This window comes from Olea europaea, chromosome 17 (assembly GCF_002742605.1).
Source record: "Olea europaea var. sylvestris chromosome 17, O_europaea_v1, whole genome shotgun sequence".
In the NCBI taxonomy this organism is placed as follows: domain Eukaryota; kingdom Viridiplantae; phylum Streptophyta; class Magnoliopsida; order Lamiales; family Oleaceae; genus Olea; species Olea europaea.
The window spans coordinates 24,507,939-24,528,361 of record NC_036253.1 but is presented as its reverse complement, the minus strand read 5'-3'; the positions used below and the strand labels follow the sequence as shown (position 1 = coordinate 24,528,361).

Below are 20,423 nucleotides of genomic sequence, written 5' to 3'. Positions count from 1 at the left end.
AAATTAAGTATTACATACAAAGAGCGAATTGTAGTACTTAAAATTTTTTACTCTATAAATTTATAGATGTTTTCTAAATTGTAAAATTTGTGTTCTTTAAAACTTGAGAGTTTTTTGAAGATGCTCTTACAGAAATGCTTTAAATGATGAATTTGAAATTTTCTTCTATATGATGGGAATTAAAATCAATTATTTAGTATAATTTGATAAAAGTTGATAAATCCGTTATTTAAAAGTTGTGGATACCAAAAAAAACTTGTATGAAAAGAAAATAAAGTCAATTAATTACCTAGAACTTATTTGTAAGTGAACTGTTAAGTAAATATGTTTGATTGACACAATTTTCAAGTTACATGGTGAATTTTTAAAAAATATTTTTCATGAAAAAATGTTAATCAAATATTCTATAAGTAGGAACTTAGGCTCACTATTTGATAGAAATTAAAATAATATTTTTGGTAAATTTTAATAAAAATTGATGAAATGTGTAGTTAAAAAATTTGTGAATCCCATGAAAATATGGTTAAAATAATTTTTTGACTTTAATTTAAATTAAGATTAAAATTTAAAATTATATCTAATAGGGGTTAGGTGAAAAAAAGGACATTTTTTTATGGGAAATAAAGTCATCACGTACAACTAATAGTTTTACTTTTCCGCCAATTTGGTATAGATCTCCCTCATGTCATCGCTTTCAAGTATAACTGAGTTAAGAAGATACCTAAAAATATCATTTCCTTTCTATTCTGAATTCAAAGTGTTTGATAAAATTCTCCAAAGAGAGAGAGAGAGAGAGTGATGGAAGAAGGAAGTGGAATGCATAGCAGTAGCAGTGATGGCACCGGATCAATTCGTAGAGTGCTTCTCATCTCAGCTGGAGCTGGTCACTCTGTTGCTCTCCTCTGTAAGTTATTTATGTGTTCATGCGCGGGCACGTGTTTGTTTCACATTCATTTCTGACTATATAATATACCTTATACTGCTGCGTGGTATCAGTATGGACGACGGAGTCGTGTAAATTATTGTTGCATGTTTGATCACGTGGGGGCGGAGCCAAGAAATTTGTTCAATGCGGGCATAATTTAATCAACGTCGAATACTGAGTTTTGATCGTGAATTTAATAATGATAAAACTATAAAACAAGATCATGGGTTTGGGTCTAAAAATAAAACCCATGTAAATTAAAACATGTTTTTCTTCCACCTTCCCTGCTGCTAAAGGGGGAAAAATGGAAATGGTTTGGGCCTAAAAATATGCCCGCACTCGTCTCAACATGGCTCTCTATAGTCTAATACTTTTTACCAAACATGTTGCGTAAAGTTTGTAATCCATAATGTTGCATTTGGGTCTTGAATATAGTATTGCTTTGATTCATTTCTTGGTAATGACTTTTCAATGGTTAATCCCTTCTATAATAATTTCTTGCTGCAGTTTGTGGGCTGTAATTATCTGCATGGATGATAATGTTCCACATAAATGCTTTTGGTCCCTCTGTATTTAATTAGGGGCAATATGGTAATATCATGTAATATTCCTAAACACATTTTGCATTGGACCACAAAGAATATTCCTCCTGCTCTATTTTGATGACTATCTTTTGAGTGCAGAAATTTTATTTTGTCTAACTATGTAGAAAGTTGATCTAAGTAAAGGTTTAGGCAAAGAGCTCAAATCAGAATATTAAGCTCAAGTCCGATCATACGAGAACTATCGAGCCTATATTGCCGTAGAGTTAGCGACTAAGCATTCTCAAACTAAAAGACTGTAATTTAAGTCGAATATCGGAAAGGGCTAACTAAGAAATTTAGCAGATGTCACTGTATCTTCTACTTAAGGTATGCCACTATTTGCATCTTGTACTAATACTCTGGTGGATGTCACTCAGTGATGTAGTGCCGACAGTATACTCTGTAAGTGTTATGCCCTGGATCCAATCAACCTTGGACATAAATACTTTTGATATATAATCAATGCAACTTAATGGCAGATTTATTATTTAATTAATAGAAAATTAAATTAAATAATAGAGTCCGTAGATTCAAATTTTCATAACAAATCACAAGGAGTTGTGATTGTGAGATATAAATTACATACGATTGAATCTTAAATCGTCTGTGGTCGTAAATAACAACAAGATACGGATATTGTTATTACGGATAGACCATCACGTATGACATTTCTTACTTGTGAAGTAAGTAGCTGATCTTACAAGCGAAGGTGTGGTGACACTTAAATGAACACGTGGATGTTTTGTTATAGAACAAAAATTGGAGACCCGCTGAGAGATTTTACATGGATAACTATTTGAGTGTCAGTGGTTAATCTCTAACGTTCGGTAGTGGGATTAGTCCTTTTGACTTGAGGTCGTCATAGTACCTTATATGAGGACGGTCATGCTTTGACGATGTTGGATGTTGCTCTACCAAGGGTCGCTAATACGGCATCGTTCGGGTATGTCAAGAATCATATGAAGGTTGTGAATGACTAATAGACGATTCGTCACTCTTAGATAGTAAGAGATTATGATCTGCATTTCATTCAATTAAGTCGATAACGAAATCCTTGGCCAAGGTGTACTTATAAGTCGAAAGGGAGTTTTCGACTTATATTGTTTTAATAGTGGAGTGAAAGATATGATCGATATTCGGGATTGACACACTTCCATATCTCGTAACTGATTGGATCATATTGACGAAGGGATTATAATTTCACAGTAAACGAACGAGTTTGGTTTTGTCATACCACATGACATTCCTCATCACATGTATTGCCTTGACATATTGCTAGATGTCAATCTGGGATGACGAGTGTAAATTGATGATAAATTAAAATGGTGTTTTAATTTATCAATTTTGATTAGATTAAAATAATACTTCACGTCGTTAGGTATCGTGATCGGAAACCTGAGAGGTCATACACAAAAAAGAATTGGAAGATTGCAATTTATCAATTAATTAATTTAATAATCGTTGGATAAATTAATTAATTAGGTTAATTATTTATTGATCCGAATTAATTAATTGGATTAATTAATTCACAGACCGAATTTAATTAAATGGATTAATTAAATATTGGATTGGACAAGGCCAAGCTCGTCGTTAGGCATCGTGATCGGAAACCTGATGGGTCGCACATAAAAAAGAATTGAAAGATTGCAATTGATCGATTAATTAATTTAACAATCGTTGGATAAATTAATTAATTGTGTTGATTATTTGTAGACCTGAATTAATTAATTAGATTAATTAATTCAATGGCCGAATTTAATTAAATGGATTAATTAAATATTGGATCGGACCAGGCTAGGCTAGGCCCGTTTGGACTTATATAAATACATAGCTAGAGTTTTCAATCTATAAAGTTTTCTCATAATTTCTTGTTAGCACAAGAGAAGAAAACTCTGGTAGTTGCAATCTGATCTCTGTGTGGATCACCGTTGGAGGCTGGACAATTGGAAAGTTGTGGGTGGCGAATAAAGATTGCTGAAACGAAAAGAATAGTAAAAAAGTTTGCAAATCTAGAAAATGTACAATCTTTTCACAATTTCTATCTAAACACAAAGAGATTCCTGGTGGGAATCGAAATCTATTTTAATTTTCTGCTGCGCATGTTAAGTAGATTCCCAACAGTGATATCAGAATCTACTTTGTGTTTGTTAGAGTTTATTTTGAATTTGTGGGCATAATCAAAAGTTGATTTTGTTCGTTTCATTGTTTCTAGCAATTAATTCAGTTTTCAAAATTAGTATTGAAAAGAATATTATTTTGGATTGGAATAATAATGAAAAAAATGGGGTGGGATGCCGGCAGCAACAGTTGCTGCCTGCGATGGCGACGCTGCTAACGGCTACCGGCACGACAGATGCTGCTGCTAAGAGTAGCAGCCGCATCTGCCGCTACCAAAAGCGGCAGCGGACACCGCTGGCAGCAGCATCTGCCGCTGCTGGGAAGAGCCGCGTGGCTCTTCCCCTCTATGGGTGGTGGCATTGCCATTGCGGCGCCGCCGGAGAAAGAAAGAAAAAAAAATTGAATCTAGGATTTTCAGTCGCGTTTTGGGTGAATTGGAGGCGGGGGCCTCGTTTGCAATTTTTGAAATTTTAGGCCCCCTCTTGCAATATTGTATGGGGGTCAACTTCTAATTTTGAATTAGGGTCATGTTTTCCAATATTTGATATTGAGGACCCCTACTTGCAATTTCATTTCAGGGGTCCGTTCTGTAAATAATAAAATGGAGGCCTTTTATAATTTAAGAAGTTGGAGGGGACTGTTTATAATTCTAAACCTGGGTCAAATTGCAATTTCCAAAAGGTTTTTTTGAATTTTAAAATGATTTTAAAATTGTATTTTAATGGGTTTCACCTATAAATTTTAATTTTTGATCCAAATTAAAATTGACGACTTTATATTATATTTAAAATTTGATTTTAATTTAAATATTAAACTTTGACCCTAAATTGAATTTTTTTTATTTAGGAGTATTATCCTAAATTAAAATATTGATTCAATTTAAATTAGAGAAGGACTCTAATTTAGTACTTAATTAAATTTTGATTTTAATTAATTATTCACCCGGATATATTCTAGAAATTAGAATTGAATTTTAATTTGACATTTAATTAAAATTTGATTTTAATTAATTTGTCCTGCCCTAAAATTTGTTCTAATTAGAGTTGGACTCTAATTTGATATTTAATTAAAATATGATTTTTTTCAAATATATTCGCCCTGAAATCTTGGAATTTGAGTCAGACTCTACTTTCGTTATTTAATAAAAATTTAATTTTGATTAAATTCAACCGCCTTAAGTTATGAAATTGGAGTTGGACTCTAATTTGATATTTAATTAAAATTTGATTTTAATTAAATAATCCCGCCTTATAATTGTGGAATTTGAGTTGGACTCTAATTCGATATTTAATTAAATTTTGATTTCAATTAAATATGCCCGTTAATTAAATTAATTGATTAATATGATTGTTTAAATATTTAATTGTTCCGATCTATTTGTCTAAAAGAGTTTCGACGAACTTAATTGCTGGAAACTTGAAACATGTTTGCATATAATATTAGATATTATATAAGAATACATTTATGTAAATGCATTATTAGTGGACGACTATGGACTCGACCATATGGATGTTTTAAATGGTTAATTTTACTCTTGTTGTTTTGTGAGCCTGTGAGTTCTTAGTTGTTTTGGGCCTGCGAACCCGTTATTATTGTCATTATTTTGGACTTGCAAGTCCGTTATTGTTATTGTAACTATGGGCCTGGGAGTCCAATTTCATTTAGGCTTGCGTGCCAATTAGTATATAAGACAGGTTGCAGCTGGACTAATTGAAGACACGCGGAGAGGAGAAAATCATGAAGATGGTGCATTGATACTGATCAATGCGATAACCCCTAGGAATTAACCAACTAGATTTTCTTATGGCTCGGGAAGATTAGATAGAAAAGTCAATAATTTTCCATACTATTACATTATATTATATATGTGTTTATTTGCATGGTAGAGGTGTAATATAACATATATGATTGCTACGATGAGACTTTTAAATACAAAACCCCTCAACAAAATATTAAGACACATTTATAATTGCCTTCCATCATTATAGTGAAAAATCAGAGTCCCAAATCATCCCAACTTGTTGAGTACACTCAAAGCTGGTCTATTAGGGATATGTTTGACACTATAACATATTGGATATTTTTGAATGATGGGTTCGACTTAACTAAAATTTATCTTTTATTGAGTACACTCAAAGAGATAAATTTTAGAGGCATGTTAAGCCAACACATAAGATGTGTGAAGACAAAGAGTTGTTAGTTTAATGATCTGGGAGTTGTATGGATATACAATTGATAATAGTACCTACCCAAATATTATATTAAGGTTTGTTGAGTACACTCAAAGTCTTAGTATAATAGATTGGATCCCAGCCCACTAGGATTCGAGTATGGACTCCATAAATTTATATGAGAGGGTTATAAATTTGAATTAAACAGTGTGAGCATAATTAATTTAATAAAAGTCCATGCTAAATTAATTGATGTGGTTTGTATATTATTCATTTTCTTTTCGTCATTGACATTAAATCTTAAGTAACCATATGTTTTGAATGGCATACTAGATGCCAACGACCAAACTAGATTTTCTTAATTGACACCGCAATTTGAGAATTGTTCTCATGCATAAGAAAATTGGTCACGTCCTTGAGTAGCCCTTTCCAGAGACACCTGCTGATGACTCGATTAATGAAGAGGTGGCTACTGTAATAAACATAGTAATGACGATATTACTGCAACATGTGTGATGTTTGCATTACATCACCTGAGTTACAAAAGCAACTTAAGAGTATAGATGTTGACGCATGATTTTTCATTTCAAAGAGTTGTATGATAATGATCATGTGTGGAAGGATGCGAGACTTCCGAGCAACTATACCGATGCAAAATGACAAAGCGATCATCAGTCAGTGCTAAGGTACTGAAGGTGATTGACGTTGAGAAGTGTCTCAATTAAGTTCAATCATGAACCATGAACTAAGTATTGACTTTGTTCTGCAATCTCTGTCGGAAAGAGTTATTCGCAACTAATTATGAATTATGATATGAATAAGCTCGAATGCATACTCATTAAGTTGCTTAACATGTTTAGGACTGTTATGCCCAATAACGAAGTTAGAAGTGGGCAAGCCATTGATTCCTCTAAGGGTATTAAGAGAAAGTCTAAAAGGGCTTTGGAAAAGCACCCAATATGGTTAAGACAGTCTAAGCGAAGGACAATATCAAATTTAATGACCCTTGGATTCATTATAGAATGAAAGGTCATTGGAAGAAATATTGCATGGCTTACGTCTGCTTCACGAATTTCTTAGGTATTTGATACCAGATGTAGATATTATATTTATACAAATATGGTGAAATTAAATAGAAGTAGACCACTGCGAAAGAGAGAAGTTGACTTACACGTTGAAGATGATCAAAAGTTGCTGTATTACCTGTAAGAGCATATTTCTTGCTATTGCCATTTGACTTAGCATTGGAATTAGAGAAATGTTGCTTTGTACCCACCGTAGCTGGAACATTAAAATGAATTTCATGTTCAGACATGAACTATTTTAATGTTAAGGACAATTGTTATTCCTGTTTATTTTGATTAAGATCTTAATAGTTATAGTAAGCTACAAAATAAACATTTATATTCTAAACACTAAGTATTCTATAATGAGTATAGAAGTTAAGAGGCATAAAAGTGATAATCTGGATAATACCCAAATCTGGCATTGCAGACTTAGTCAAAAAGATGAAATGCAATTTCAAAATTACATAGAGATGTATACGTAGAGTCAATTGATTTTGAATCATTTGACAAATACGAAACATGTCTGTTTGGTACAATGATCAAATCTCCTTTTACTTGAAAATGAATAAGCCTGCATAAATATTGACACAATACATAGTGATGTATATAGACCCATGTCAATTAATGATAGATAAAGTTTCTCTTATGTCATCAATTATCATGTATATTTGATGAAATTCAAGCATGAAGTTCTTGAAATGTTCAAAGGATTCAAGCTAGAAGTAGAGAAACAAATAGGTAAAGATATCATCACATTAAGATCTGATCGACAAGGGATTATCTTAAAGATTAAAATCTGGATTATCTAAAAGAGAATGAGATTCTCTTACAGTGGACTCCTCCATATACACTGCGGCATAGTGGTGTATCTAAAATGAAGAATTGTTAACTATTAGATATAGTGCGATTAATAACAAGCCATGCAAATCTCCCAAATTTTTTTTGGAGTCATGCACTGATTGCAGTGTACTACACACTAAATCATGTCTCATCTAAGTTGGTTAATAGAATTTCGTACGAGTTATGGAAAGACAATAGTCCCAATTTATCTCATATGAAAGTTTAGGACCGTAACGCTTATTTGAAACACATTGAATCGGATATATTTGAGTCTAAATCCGATAGATACGTATATGTGGAATATTCAAAGTAGATATTTGAATATAAATTCTATTATCGTGAATAAAGTCTTCGTCTCACGACATATCGACTTCTTAGAGAAAATGTTTACTCTAGGGGAGGATAGTTGGAGCAAAATAGAACATGAAATAGTTCGAGAGTCCACAGATATAGTTAGCCAAGTAGATAAATCCGAATTTGATCCCATATCTGATATGGGACATACTCTTGATTAGGAAGTAGAGACTCCTAAGGACATGGCAGCTCCATTTAAATCTAGTAGGATAATTAGACCTTGAAGAAGGTGAGATCCACATTTACTAATCAGGTATTACTGATCCAAGATGATGAACCTACTAATTGCACAAAAATAAAGTCAAGTGTTGACTTAAAGGATATGGCTAGAGGCCATGAAACTCGAGATAAACAAATGTATGAAAACAAGGTTTGGACCTTGATCGACCCTTTTGATGGGATAAAACCCATATGTTGTAAATGGTTTATAAGGAAAATGTCGACATGGATGAGAATATCCGTATATACAAAGCAATGCTAGTGGCAAAGGTTAAGTGTTGACCTTGGTGAAACCTTTCTCTTGTAGCTTTGCTGAAGTCCATTCAGGTTTTACTTGCAACAGTTGCATACCGTGACAATATGTTAAGAGAAATCTCTTGAAGCTGAAATATTTGATTTGATGAAAAGTCAAAGTGTTTAATTTTATCAAATTTAAAGACGAATTGTGTGTTTACAAGAAGATAGTGGGAGTATTATCGTATTCCTAATATTATAGAAAATGACATCCCTATGTTTCAATCGTTGAAATAATGGTTGTTAAAGGATTTATTCATGAACGATATGGGAGAAGCAACTTGATTTATAGAGGTAGATCTAGAAGATTGCTTAACTCATCCCAATTTACGTAGATGAAATCTTGAGAAGATTTCATATGGAGAAACTGATTTACACTTAAGCGGTAAGTTGGAAAGGTTCCAAACGTGAAGCAACCGTTGATTCAATAGTAGAAACCTAATACATGATTATTTCAAAAGTAGCAAAGAGTTGCAATGTGGATCATGATATTCATAAATGAACTTGGAGTAATTCCTGATATTGTTGATCACATGCCATTGTATTGTGATAACAATAGAGCCATCGCGAAAACAAAGGAACTAAGGTCTCATCAATGATCAAAATATGTATTAAGGCGGTATAATCTCATTAGAGAGATAATACATAGAAATGACGTAAGTGAAGAACAAATTTCCACATTTAATAATATTGCAAATCCACTGACAAAGAGTTGTTGTAATATAAACATGATCGTCATGTAGACTCTTATAATATTGGATACATAAGTGATTGGATCTAGTGCAAGTGGGATTTTGTAAGTATTATGCTCTAAGTCCAATCAACTTTGGACATAAATATTTTTGATATATAGTCAATGCAATTTAATGGCAGATCTATTATTTAATTAATAGACAATTAAATTAAATAATAGAGTCCGTAGATTCAAATTTTCGTAATTTGTTAATCACAAGTAGTTGTGATTGTGAGATATAAATTACATATGATTGAATTTTAAATCGTTCGTGGTCGTAAGTAACAATGAGATACGGATATTGTTATTATGGATAGACCATCACGTATGATATTTCTTACTTGTGAAGTAAGTAGCTGATCTTACAAGTTAAAGTGTGGTGACACTTAAATGAACACGTGAATGTTTTGTTATGGAACAAAATATTGGAGACCCGTCGAGAGATTCTACATGGATAACTATCTGAGTGTCAGTAGTTAATCTCTAACGTTCGGTAGTGGAATTGGTCCTTTTGACTTGAGGTCATCATAGTACCTTATATGAGAACGATCATGCTTTGACGGTATTGGATGTTGCTTTGCCAAGGGCCTCTAATATGGTATCGTTCGGGTATATCAAGAATCTATGAAGGTTGTGAATGACCAATAGAGAATTCGTCACTCTTAAATAGTAAGAGATTATGATCTGCGTTTCATTCAATTAAGTCAATAACGAAATCTTTGGCTAATGTGTACTCATAAGTCGAAAAGGAGTTTTCGACTTATATTGACTTAATAGTAGAGTGAAAGATATGATCGATATTCGGGATTGACACACTTTCATATCTCGTAACTGATCGGATCATATTGATGAAGGGATTATATTTTCATGGTAAATGAACAAGTTTGGTTTTGTGATACTACATGACATTCCACGTCACATGTATTGCCCTGACACATTGCTAGATGTCAATTTGGAACGGCGAGTGTGAATTGATGATAAATTAAAAGGGTGTTTTAATTTATCAATTTTGATTAGATCCAAATAATACTTCACGTCGTTAGGCATCGTGATCGGGAACCTGATGGGTCGCACACAAAAGAGAATTGGAAGATTGCAATTTGTCAATTAATTGATTTAATAATCGTTGGATAAATTAATTAATTAGGTTGGTTATTTATAGGTTCGAATTAATTAATTGGATTAATTAATTCACGGATCGAATTTAATTAAATGGATTAATTAAATATTGGACCGGATCAGGCCAGGCCCGTTTGGGCTTATATAAATACATGGTTAGGGTTTTCAATCCATAAAGTTTTCTCATAATTTCTTGCTAGCACAAGAGGAGAAAACCCTGGTAGCTGCAATATGTTCTCTTTGTGAATCACCGTTGGAGGTTGGACAATTGGACAGTTGTGGATGACGAATACAGATTGTTGGAACAAAAAGAATAGCAAAGAAGTCTGCAGATCTGGAAAAGGTACAATTTTTTCACAATTTCTATCTAAACACAAAGTGATTTCTGGTGGGAATCGAAATCTATTTTAATTTTTCGCTGTGCATGTTAAGTAGATTCCCAACATACTCGATCATCCGCTCCGCTTCTAGTGATCGAGCTCTCATCGGATTCTTTTTTCAAGTGTTGACACTTTCATATTGTTTGGCCAAAGTTTATGATTCAGATATCAACAAAACAGATTGACACCGGAGGAAGGGTCCTGCTAAGTTTAAACTTTAAAGCTTATAGCACATATATTTCAGCATTTCTGGGGACAAGTCAAACTGCAATGTGGACCCCATCTCTAATTAACAAGAATATTTGGAGTAACCTGTTCCTAAGTGACTATGATTTTTGCCTACTAGAGTCTACTGAGGAGCTAAACATTAGAAAACCAAGCGATAGTTTGGAGAAGATTCAGATAATGGCTTGAAGAATAAAACTTCTTTATTTCTTGGTTGATATTATGATTCTAATACAAATTATTTATATTACAAAATATGGAAGGCAGGGACGGAGCCAGACATTCGGCATTGTGGGGTCAAAAATTGAAATACAATTTTTTTTTTAAAACAACATATCATTAATCACTACTGGGCTTGTGTGCAAATCAGCTAAATAAATGGGCTTGTGTGCAAATTAGCAAATGGGCTTGGCAAATGGCGGCCCATAGACGGATAGATAGACAGGCAATGGATCAATGTTATATTTAATTGGGCTTGGGACGTTTGGATAACTTAAAAAAAAAGATCTGAAAGTTCTGTGAGGTCAACTGACCCCACATGACCCCATGTGGGTCTGTCCTTGATGGAAGGAAAAAGGAAAAAACAATCTGTTACATAAGGAAATAAATCATCCAACCAATAATCCTATCAATCACAATCTTTCCCATTCTTCGTATCTTTCCATATCCGATTTTCTACACTGCCCCTCAAGTTGGACTGTAGATGTTGATCATGTTCAACTTGCAACTGAAGTTGTCGAAAACTTGTTTTGGCAATAGTTTAGTGAAGATATCCGTAGTTTGTTCTTTTGTAGGGGCATATGTCATACAAATAATTCCATCTCCACTTTCTCTTTGATAAAATGTCTATCCATCTTTACATATTTAGTTCTGTCATGTTGCAGTGGATTAAGGGAAATGTTGATAGCTGCTTTGTTATCACAATAGAGTTTGATTGAAAATTCAACCTTGACATTAGTTATTCTAAGAATTTCTTTATCCATAGTCCTTCACATATCCTTTGTACGATAGCTTTAAATTCAGTTTCAGCACTACTTCTCACCATTACATTTTTTTTCTTACTTTTTCAAGTTACGAAATTTCCCTAAACAAAAGTACAATAGCCAATAGTAGATCTTCTGTCTTTTGTTGATCCAGTCGAGTCTGTATCTGTAGATATTTCTACTATCCTTCTTTTATTTTTTCAAAGAATAATCCTTTCCCAAAGGTGCCTTTTGGATATCTCAGTATTTTGTATACTACTTCTAGGTGAGCTTCTTTAAGAGAGTGCATATGCTGACTGCGAAAGCGATGTGAGGTCTTGTGGGAAATAGGTATATTAACTTCTTGTCTATTTCTATTGAATTTTCGAAGTCCTTTGTTATTTTGCCTGCCTCAATAGGTCTGTCAATTGGTTTGCATCCCAACATGCCATTTTCAGTTAAAAGATCAAGAATATATTTCATTTGAGAGACACTAATACCTTTCTTTGATCTTGCAATCTCCATTACTAAGAAGTATCGTATTTGTCCTAGGTCCTTTACTTCAGTTTCTATAGCTAAGCATTTCTTTAGTCTTTCCATTTCAGTCGTGTTGTCCCCAGTTAAGATAATATCATCGACATCTACAATTAGGATTGTCTTTGACCCATTTTTAGATTGTTAGAAGAACATGGTATGATTTGATTGCCTTGCTAATATCCTTGACTTTTTAATACTTCTACAAATCTATCGATCACAATCTTGGTGATTGTTTGAGACCATATAGAGGTTTCTTGAGCCTACATATGTGTTTTTCTTCATTCCCTTTGTTGAAGCTTGGTTGTATTGTCATGAAAACTTCTTCTTCTAGCTCTCCATTCAGGAATGCATTCTTAATGTCTAGCTATTGAAGTGGCCAATTTAGATTAATGGCTAAGGACAAAAGAACTCTAACTATATAGAAGTACATAAATTTTTTTTACTTTCTATTGAAGATGTTCTTACATAAATGCTTTTAATGATGAATTTGAAATTTGCTCCTATTTAGTGGGAATTAAAATCAATTTTTTAGTAAATTTTGATAAAAGTTGATAAAATGTGTACTATAAAAGTTATGAATACCCAAAAATATGTGATTAAATTAATTGTTGAATTAGATCCCTCCCAAATAGGGGCTTTATCTGAACTTGAAAATAAACTCTAAAGGTGTATTTGATTGCAAGCGTAAAAGTTGCATGGAAAGATAACAAGTTCCCGTCAATTAATTAGTAGAACTTTTTTGTAAGAGAATTGTTAAGTAAATGTGTTTGATTGACTCAATTTTCAACTTAGAAAATAATTTTTTGGAATGTGTGAATTGCCTAGAAAATACAAATATATTATAAAGAAAATGTTTTATTTGTTTTTGAGGAAACATGGTCACATGATGAATTTTGAAAAATATTTTTCATAAAAAAAGGGTCAATCAATCGCCCAAAAAGTAGGAACTTTATGCCTCCTGTTTTGTAGGAATTAAAATTAAAAAGTGGTTTTGACTTCCAAACACTTTTATGGGTAGGTTTGATCTGAGGTGAGGAGTAGGGTAGTGTTTTTGAAATTTTTTTTTATAGGTGAGTCGAAAGAGAGAGAACGACCAAGCATTCGATCGATGAGATGTGTAGATGTTAGAATGACATCTGTTGCTCAAATAGGTGTCTATTTTTTCGTTCAGCAATCCCATTTTTTGGGGGAGTATTAACACATGAGCTTTGGTCGGCTATCCCATGTTTCTTCAGGTAGTCTTGTAAAGTGTTATTGAAATATTCTGTGCCATTGTCATTGCGCAGAATTTGAAGTTGCGTTTGAAATTGGGTTTGAATCATAAAGTGGAAATTTATAAGTACTGAACGAACATCAAAATTTTCTTTTAATAGACAGACCTAATATACTTGAGTGTGGTCGCCAATAAATGAGGCAAACTATTTTGTGTGGGTACGATTAAGGTTAGGAGAAGGTCTCCATAAATCATTGTAAATCATGGCGAATAGTTTAGAAGATTCGTATAAGGAATTTGGAAAATTTATAAGCTGATATTTTGCAAATTCACAACTTTCACATTGAAGCTCAATTGATGTTTTATCCAAGAAAAGAGAAGGGAATACACGCTTCAAGTATTGTAAACTAGGATGACCCATTCAACTTTCACATTGAAGCCCACTCATGCAAGCATATTTGGCTTGTAACGGTAGCAGGAGAAAGCTTATGTAGAACTTATCCTGCTCACACTTTGTGCTTGGTTTGTTGAAACTTTAAACTTCACAAAACTAGAAACTTTAGAACTTGAAAAACCTAAATTTCTTTATTGCTAAGATCCTCTATGTCAGATCATCAAGAAAATTAATAATGTGAAGAATGCCTTAATTCTTTAGGAATAATTCTTTATTACTGGATCTTGATTCAGGATCTTGAATCTTGAAAATCAACTTGGAATCCCTTCTTGATTGGTTTCTTGGTTTAAATCTTGATTGCCTTGTTCTTGAATTTAATTACTTCAATTTTATTCTTCTTGATTCTTGATTGTGGATTGCCTGTTCTTGATTGTGTGTTTTGGATCTTCTTCTTTAATATGATTTCTCTTGTATTCTTGTATCGATGGGATGGCACAAAATATGAGAAGTTGTATATAAATTGGAGACTATAACTCTATATATAGTTTTGATATATATTTCGCCGAACATGAAATACAATGCTAAAGGAATCTAATTTCTACACATATAATTCGTCCCACACTTTATTTAGATACCCTAATCCCAACATTTTAATTCTTTATTAGATAACTTTAATTTTGGACTTAACTTTAAGATAGCTTTATACACTATTAATTACATAGGTTCACATGACAAATTAAATTTTTCTCAACATTGCTCACTCGCACGTATGAGCTTAAGCACGACAACTTACAGGCCAAAGGAAAATGCACATAACTTTTTGTATAGAAGTCCAAAAATTGAGATCTGTAAAATAAATTAGAACCTTGAATCGAGAAGCTTTCTATTTTCTAATGATATATTATTTACCTAGTACAAGTCCCTGCATCACATCTTGGCACACTAAATTGTGAAAGCTTTCTGACGTACACACTTCTTCTCTGCAATTTTTCATTGCAATTGTGTCTCAAAAGCTTTAAGGTGTCCCTAACACAAGAAAACAAGGTGTCTCCTAATGCCATAGTTGTTACAAGCCTTCCGAAAGTTCTAGAATTTGTATTGCAGATTTGAAAAGATGTATTTTATTACAAGGAGATAAGAGAGAAGTTGCTGATTTTTTTCTTTTTAAAACCTGCAGACGCTTCCTCTGTTTTATCTACTAAATGGAAAATGAAAACCAAGCTTAGCTCTTCAATATTTTTGTACAAAAATTTGGCATAAGAGAATTCTGATAGGATTTTATAGAATTCTGGTTCCTAGTTCATTGTTATAGTTCCTTTGAATCATTAATTGCAAAAAAGATTAGCATGCAATATGGATAATTCTTTCGTTTATTACTTGCAGCTGGGAATGTTGTTTGCTCATGGGGAAGGGGAGAGGATGGACAGTTAGGCCATGGGGATGCTGATGATAGATTTACTCCTACTCAATTGGGTGCATTGGATGGCCGTGAAATAGTATCTGTCACTTGTGGAGCTGACCATACAACTGCATTCTCAGAGTCACAATCGCAAGTGTATAGCTGGGGATGGTAGGTAACTTGGTGTTCTTACTCTGCTAAATAGTTCGCAAGCTGAGGTTACTAATTTTAGAGAAGAGTTTGGTATTAGTTTTATGTAAGAAGTCAAGTTTGAGCCAAATGTTTAAATTTTATCTAAATTCAAGCTAAGTTAAGCCAGCTACTTAGGCTTGGGGTTCATATTGCATGATACAAATGCCTACAAACAGAGAGGATCAGCAATTTACAAATGCTCCTCGGGATAACCTGCTTTTTCCCACAGAATATCACACACAAACCATAAATTAGTTAACTTGATTTTCAGATGATAGACTCTTGAATTAAATATGTCACTATTAATTGATTTTATCACTCTTATCCTGTTGTTTTCGTCTTTACACATTGCCAATTAGGCTAACTTTTGTTGTTTGATAATATTTTATGATCGACTATGGAGTTTTTGAGATTACTGTGTTATTAATAGTCGCTTGGCAAGCTTTAAGCCTCTCTCTCTCTCTCTCTCTCTGTTGGGAGGGAGTTATACTAACAAGAAAAAGAAACCATTGTACTATCCAGACTTACTATTAATTGATTTTTCTTTCTAGCAAGGTGTTTACTGTCAACCATAACATGGCTGCTGTAATTTGAATTCACCTTGTTGAAAATACCAATTTCTATCTACATCCTTCCTATTCTTTGAATTGAAACAAACAAGTATTCTTTGGGATGTAATTCTTTGGATTGATGAATTTTCAGGTCTCGAATGACCCTAAAGTTACTGACACTTGTCACTATATGAATAATTCAGGGGTGATTTTGGAAGGTTGGGTCATGGAAACTCCAGCGACTTGTTTTCTCCTCAACCAATCCAATCATTACAAGGTCTACATATAAAGCAAATTGCTTGTGGGGACAGCCATTGTTTGGCAGTGACAATGAAAGGAGAGGTGCTGAGGTTGGTCGCGTCTTAACCTTTTTCATTATTTTCTATTTACTAAGGTGCACTTCCTTGCTACCGATATATTATAATACAGGAGCTTGATTAGGTGGAAAATTTTCTTGCTCATCTAAGCATTTGCCTTAATTTTCCTATATAAAGTGTGATTATTTATTTTGCAAATTGCACAAAGCAACCATGACATACATTTTACTATGAGCCTCTATATCTTGTTCTCTCTCAATTTCCTATGTGCGAGCTAGATCCCAGGTAAAATCATTTCAAGCTTAAAGGTGTGGGACATTGCCAGTCCAGTAACATTAAGTATTTAAATCACTGGTGAATATGTTAAAATTTTGGATTATATGATCACATCTACTTAATACATTTATGGCTTTTTTAAATTCTTTTGAATTGAAGTTGGGGCCGGAACCAAAATGGCCAACTTGGGCTTGGAACAACAGAGGATTCTCTATTGCCTCAGAAAATAGAAGGTTTTCAGGTACTGTAAGTTTAATTTTTAATCAAGAATTTTCGTATCACTACTTTCTTTCTCTCTCATTTATGTACAAAGGTGCCATAACTGTACTCAAGAGAAAGAAGTGCCTCCATTTCTAAGACCTATACTGTTTAATTGTAGATAATATTTGCTAACGATTAATAAATGAATATATATTTGGCAGTCCTCACTGCAGATGTACCAAATATACTAATAATAGCATTTGCTTATGAGTTACAAGAAGAAAGATATCTTTTCTCTTGTGAATTTGATTGACATATTTATGATGGCTAAATGATAAATTTAGCAACTCATGAAATTTCACGATTTAACTAAGATATAATACACCCCTTGTCCCTTTTGTAGGGAATATCTGTCAAAATGATTACTGCTGGAGCTGAACATACAGCTGCTGTAACAGAAGATGGTGAGCTTTACGGTTGGGGCTGGGGTCGATACGGTAATCTCGGCTTGGGTGATAGGATTGACCGCTTAATCCCTGAGAAAGTTTCATCTGTTGAGGTGTGAGCAGTTTTGCGCAGTTAAATACTGTCACTATGGTTTACTAATTATTGTACCAGCTGCCTGTAAAAGGCAATCTCGATGCTATACATGGAATTGTCTTTACGTTTTAAAGGTAGAGATATGAAAAAGATGAAAGTGAAACCAGAGAGTTGTAACTCTTGATTGGATCTGTGTTGATTGTATTCATGTCATGTTAGCATATTAATTTAGTGAGAGACAAATCCTTTCCATTAATTAATTTTAAAATTTTTGGCTTGTGCATGTTATCCAGAGAAGTTTTTTAAATATCCCAAAAAAAAAATAATAATAATAATAATAAAAATAAAAAAAATTGAAAGGAGAAAGAAACTGGAATTTCCCTCAAAAGTGTCACTGTTTAACATAATATCTTGAAGATAATTATGTAGAAGAAAAATCCATGGATTATGGACTACTGTATCGTCATGTTTAGTTTATTTTTTACTTCTATTTTTTGCCTCTGCTCTAACTCACGATAACTCGAATTACAGCATGAAAAGATAATTCTGGTGGCCTGTGGATGGCGGCATACAATATCTGTCTCGTCCTCGGGCAGTGTGTATACTTACGGATGGAGCAAATACGGTCAACTAGGACATGGGGACTTTGAAGACCACCTAATCCCTCATAAGCTGGAAGCCTTGCACGAACATTGTATCTGTCAGGTATTTAGTTCTCAATCTACAAGGTAGAATCTCTAAATTTGCACTGCATTTGGATTCACTTATTTAACCTATCATTAAATTTAATCAAAAAGTTTTCTGGGAAGATGTTTAAATTTGAATGAATATATATGTGTGTGTGTATTATTCATGTTTCATGTCTTTTTTCCTCAGATATCAGGTGGTTGGAGACACACAATGGCATTGACAACTGATGGAGAGCTTTATGGTTGGGGCTGGAATAAGGTTTAGAACTAACGGCAATTTCTTCAATTTAATTTCTCATATAATGAAGTTCAATTTAAAAATGTATATAATTCTTGATTACTCCTTTCTTGGTCTTTAGAATTGATTTTATACACCTAGATTTTCCATGTTCACAGTTTGGACAACTTGGTGTTGGAGACAACTCTGATCATTGCTCACCAATACCAGTCAAATTTCCAGACGATCAGGCATATTCTTACTCTATTCGTTCCAAATTAGTCGACTCAACTATTGGCAACTTTATCCAGTTCTTGAAGTTTCGTTTTGCTTTCCAGTTCTAATAAATTGTTTCTTGTTTGGGTTTTCCACTTTTTCATACATGGCAGAAAGTAGTTCATGTCTCATGTGGCTGGAGGCATACACTTGCCGTCACTGACAGACATAATGTATTTTCCTGGGGAAGGGGTACAAATGGCCAGCTTGGCCACGGGGATTCTTTAGACCGGTAATATTATACTGACCTCATCTTTTTGTAGCTGAATCTCTTTCAGATGACTTGAAGTTTCATAGTTTGAGTCATCATTTTGATATTTTGATATTTATGTCTCTGTCAGTCCATATCCATTAAGGCAATGTTCTTTATGTAAATGTAGTCGTAGTCTTATATGTCACTGCTGCAGTAAGTACGCAGTTATCCTGAAATGATGTTCTCTGTTTGTCATACATCTAAATTGGGTTGCATACTGCTTCCTGCTTTCTATCAGGTCGACTAAGCTTTCTGTTTTGTCCTACTAATAGATAAAATGAGGTGTGTATAAGCCTTCTTGTTGGACTGAGTGGAGCTTGATTGTACTGAAGAAATATCCTCGCAACCGCAAGGTTTATAGGTGTATTTTGAGTTCAAGATTATATTACGCATCTTATACATTTAGTATTAGATGTCCTTCATATTCCTACATATAAAAAGAATTTTTTAGAGGCTCATTTTTATGAGACACAGACCAAGAGGCATGACATCACCACTATAATCTTTTCTGTCATCATAGTGAAAACCTACAATGGCCAGGAATCTCTGTTTGCTTGCATGTGATTTTGACTTTGTATTTCTTAATATTGCTCTTGTAATTGGGATAAGGGCTTAATACATAAATTGTTTTCAAATATCATGGCCTCCTGATACTATTTCCTATCTTTTAGAAATGTCCCAAAGATTATAGACGCATTAAACATGGATGGATCAAGTGGACAGCAGATAGAGGCCTCAAAAGTTGACATTTCATCAGGTTCCATTGATACTTCTGATTTTATAAATTAGAATTTACAGATTTTTCAGTTTTTACTTCTTGCTCTACATGATCTTATTTAACAATGTTTTTATTATCATGACAGAAAAAATTACGGTCTTACCAACTGAGAGATATGCAGTTGTTCCTAAAGAGAATGTAAGTTGTTCTTTCTTTTGATTCCCACTAATATCGAGTGACCTGAATTAGCACAAATCTTTTACTAAATGGAAACAGTTCGAGAGGGTTCAATTGGCATAAATGAACTTCTAGACAATTAAAAGCTGGATTCAGGGACTAAAAACCAGTTTTTATTTTTTGTCAGTCTGCACTTTTACTTGGCAGAGATGGAAATGACTCATCTGTACCTGAGAACGATGTGAAAAGGATGCGAATATGAGATAACCGACTTCATTATGTAAACTGTCAAATTGTTGCTTCAAACTTTCTCTGTTGGTCAGTAACGGCAGTATTATTCTCACCATTGTAAGTTAATTTCATTACTATTTGGATTAAGGTTATATTTGGAACTATTTGGTTTTAAAAAATGATTTCCTTGATGCACTGATTAACTATGAAAAGATGGGAAATATCTCGTCCAAATATATGCCATTATGACC

General features: G+C 33.4%; 1 protein-coding gene across 1 annotated transcript; it reads left to right on the top strand.

Annotated features, from left to right (window-relative positions):
* Positions 1–675: 675 nt before the first annotated feature.
* Positions 676–20,375, top strand: LOC111365488 (ultraviolet-B receptor UVR8-like). Its single transcript, XM_022986043.1, has 12 exons — positions 676–904; positions 15,519–15,705; positions 16,481–16,627; positions 17,030–17,111; positions 17,475–17,630; positions 18,143–18,316; positions 18,488–18,559; positions 18,697–18,768; positions 18,907–19,025; positions 19,718–19,803; positions 19,910–19,962; positions 20,129–20,375. Exons 1-12 carry the CDS (start codon positions 799–801, stop codon positions 20,201–20,203), a joined length of 1,329 nt encoding a protein of 442 aa, XP_022841811.1. The 5' UTR covers positions 676–798; the 3' UTR covers positions 20,204–20,375.
* Positions 20,376–20,423: the final 48 nt, after the last annotated feature.

Coding starts and splice junctions, on each gene's coding strand:
- LOC111365488 (XM_022986043.1), top strand. CDS start 799: ATGGAAGAAGGAAGTGGAATGCATAGCAGTAGCAGTGATGGCACCGGA. Junction 18,317..18,487: donor ACGAACATTGTATCTGTCAG/GTATTTAGTTCT, acceptor TTTTTTCCTCAG/ATATCAGGTGGTTGGAGACA. Junction 19,963..20,128: donor CAGTTGTTCCTAAAGAGAAT/GTAAGTTGTTCT, acceptor ATTTTTTGTCAG/TCTGCACTTTTACTTGGCAG.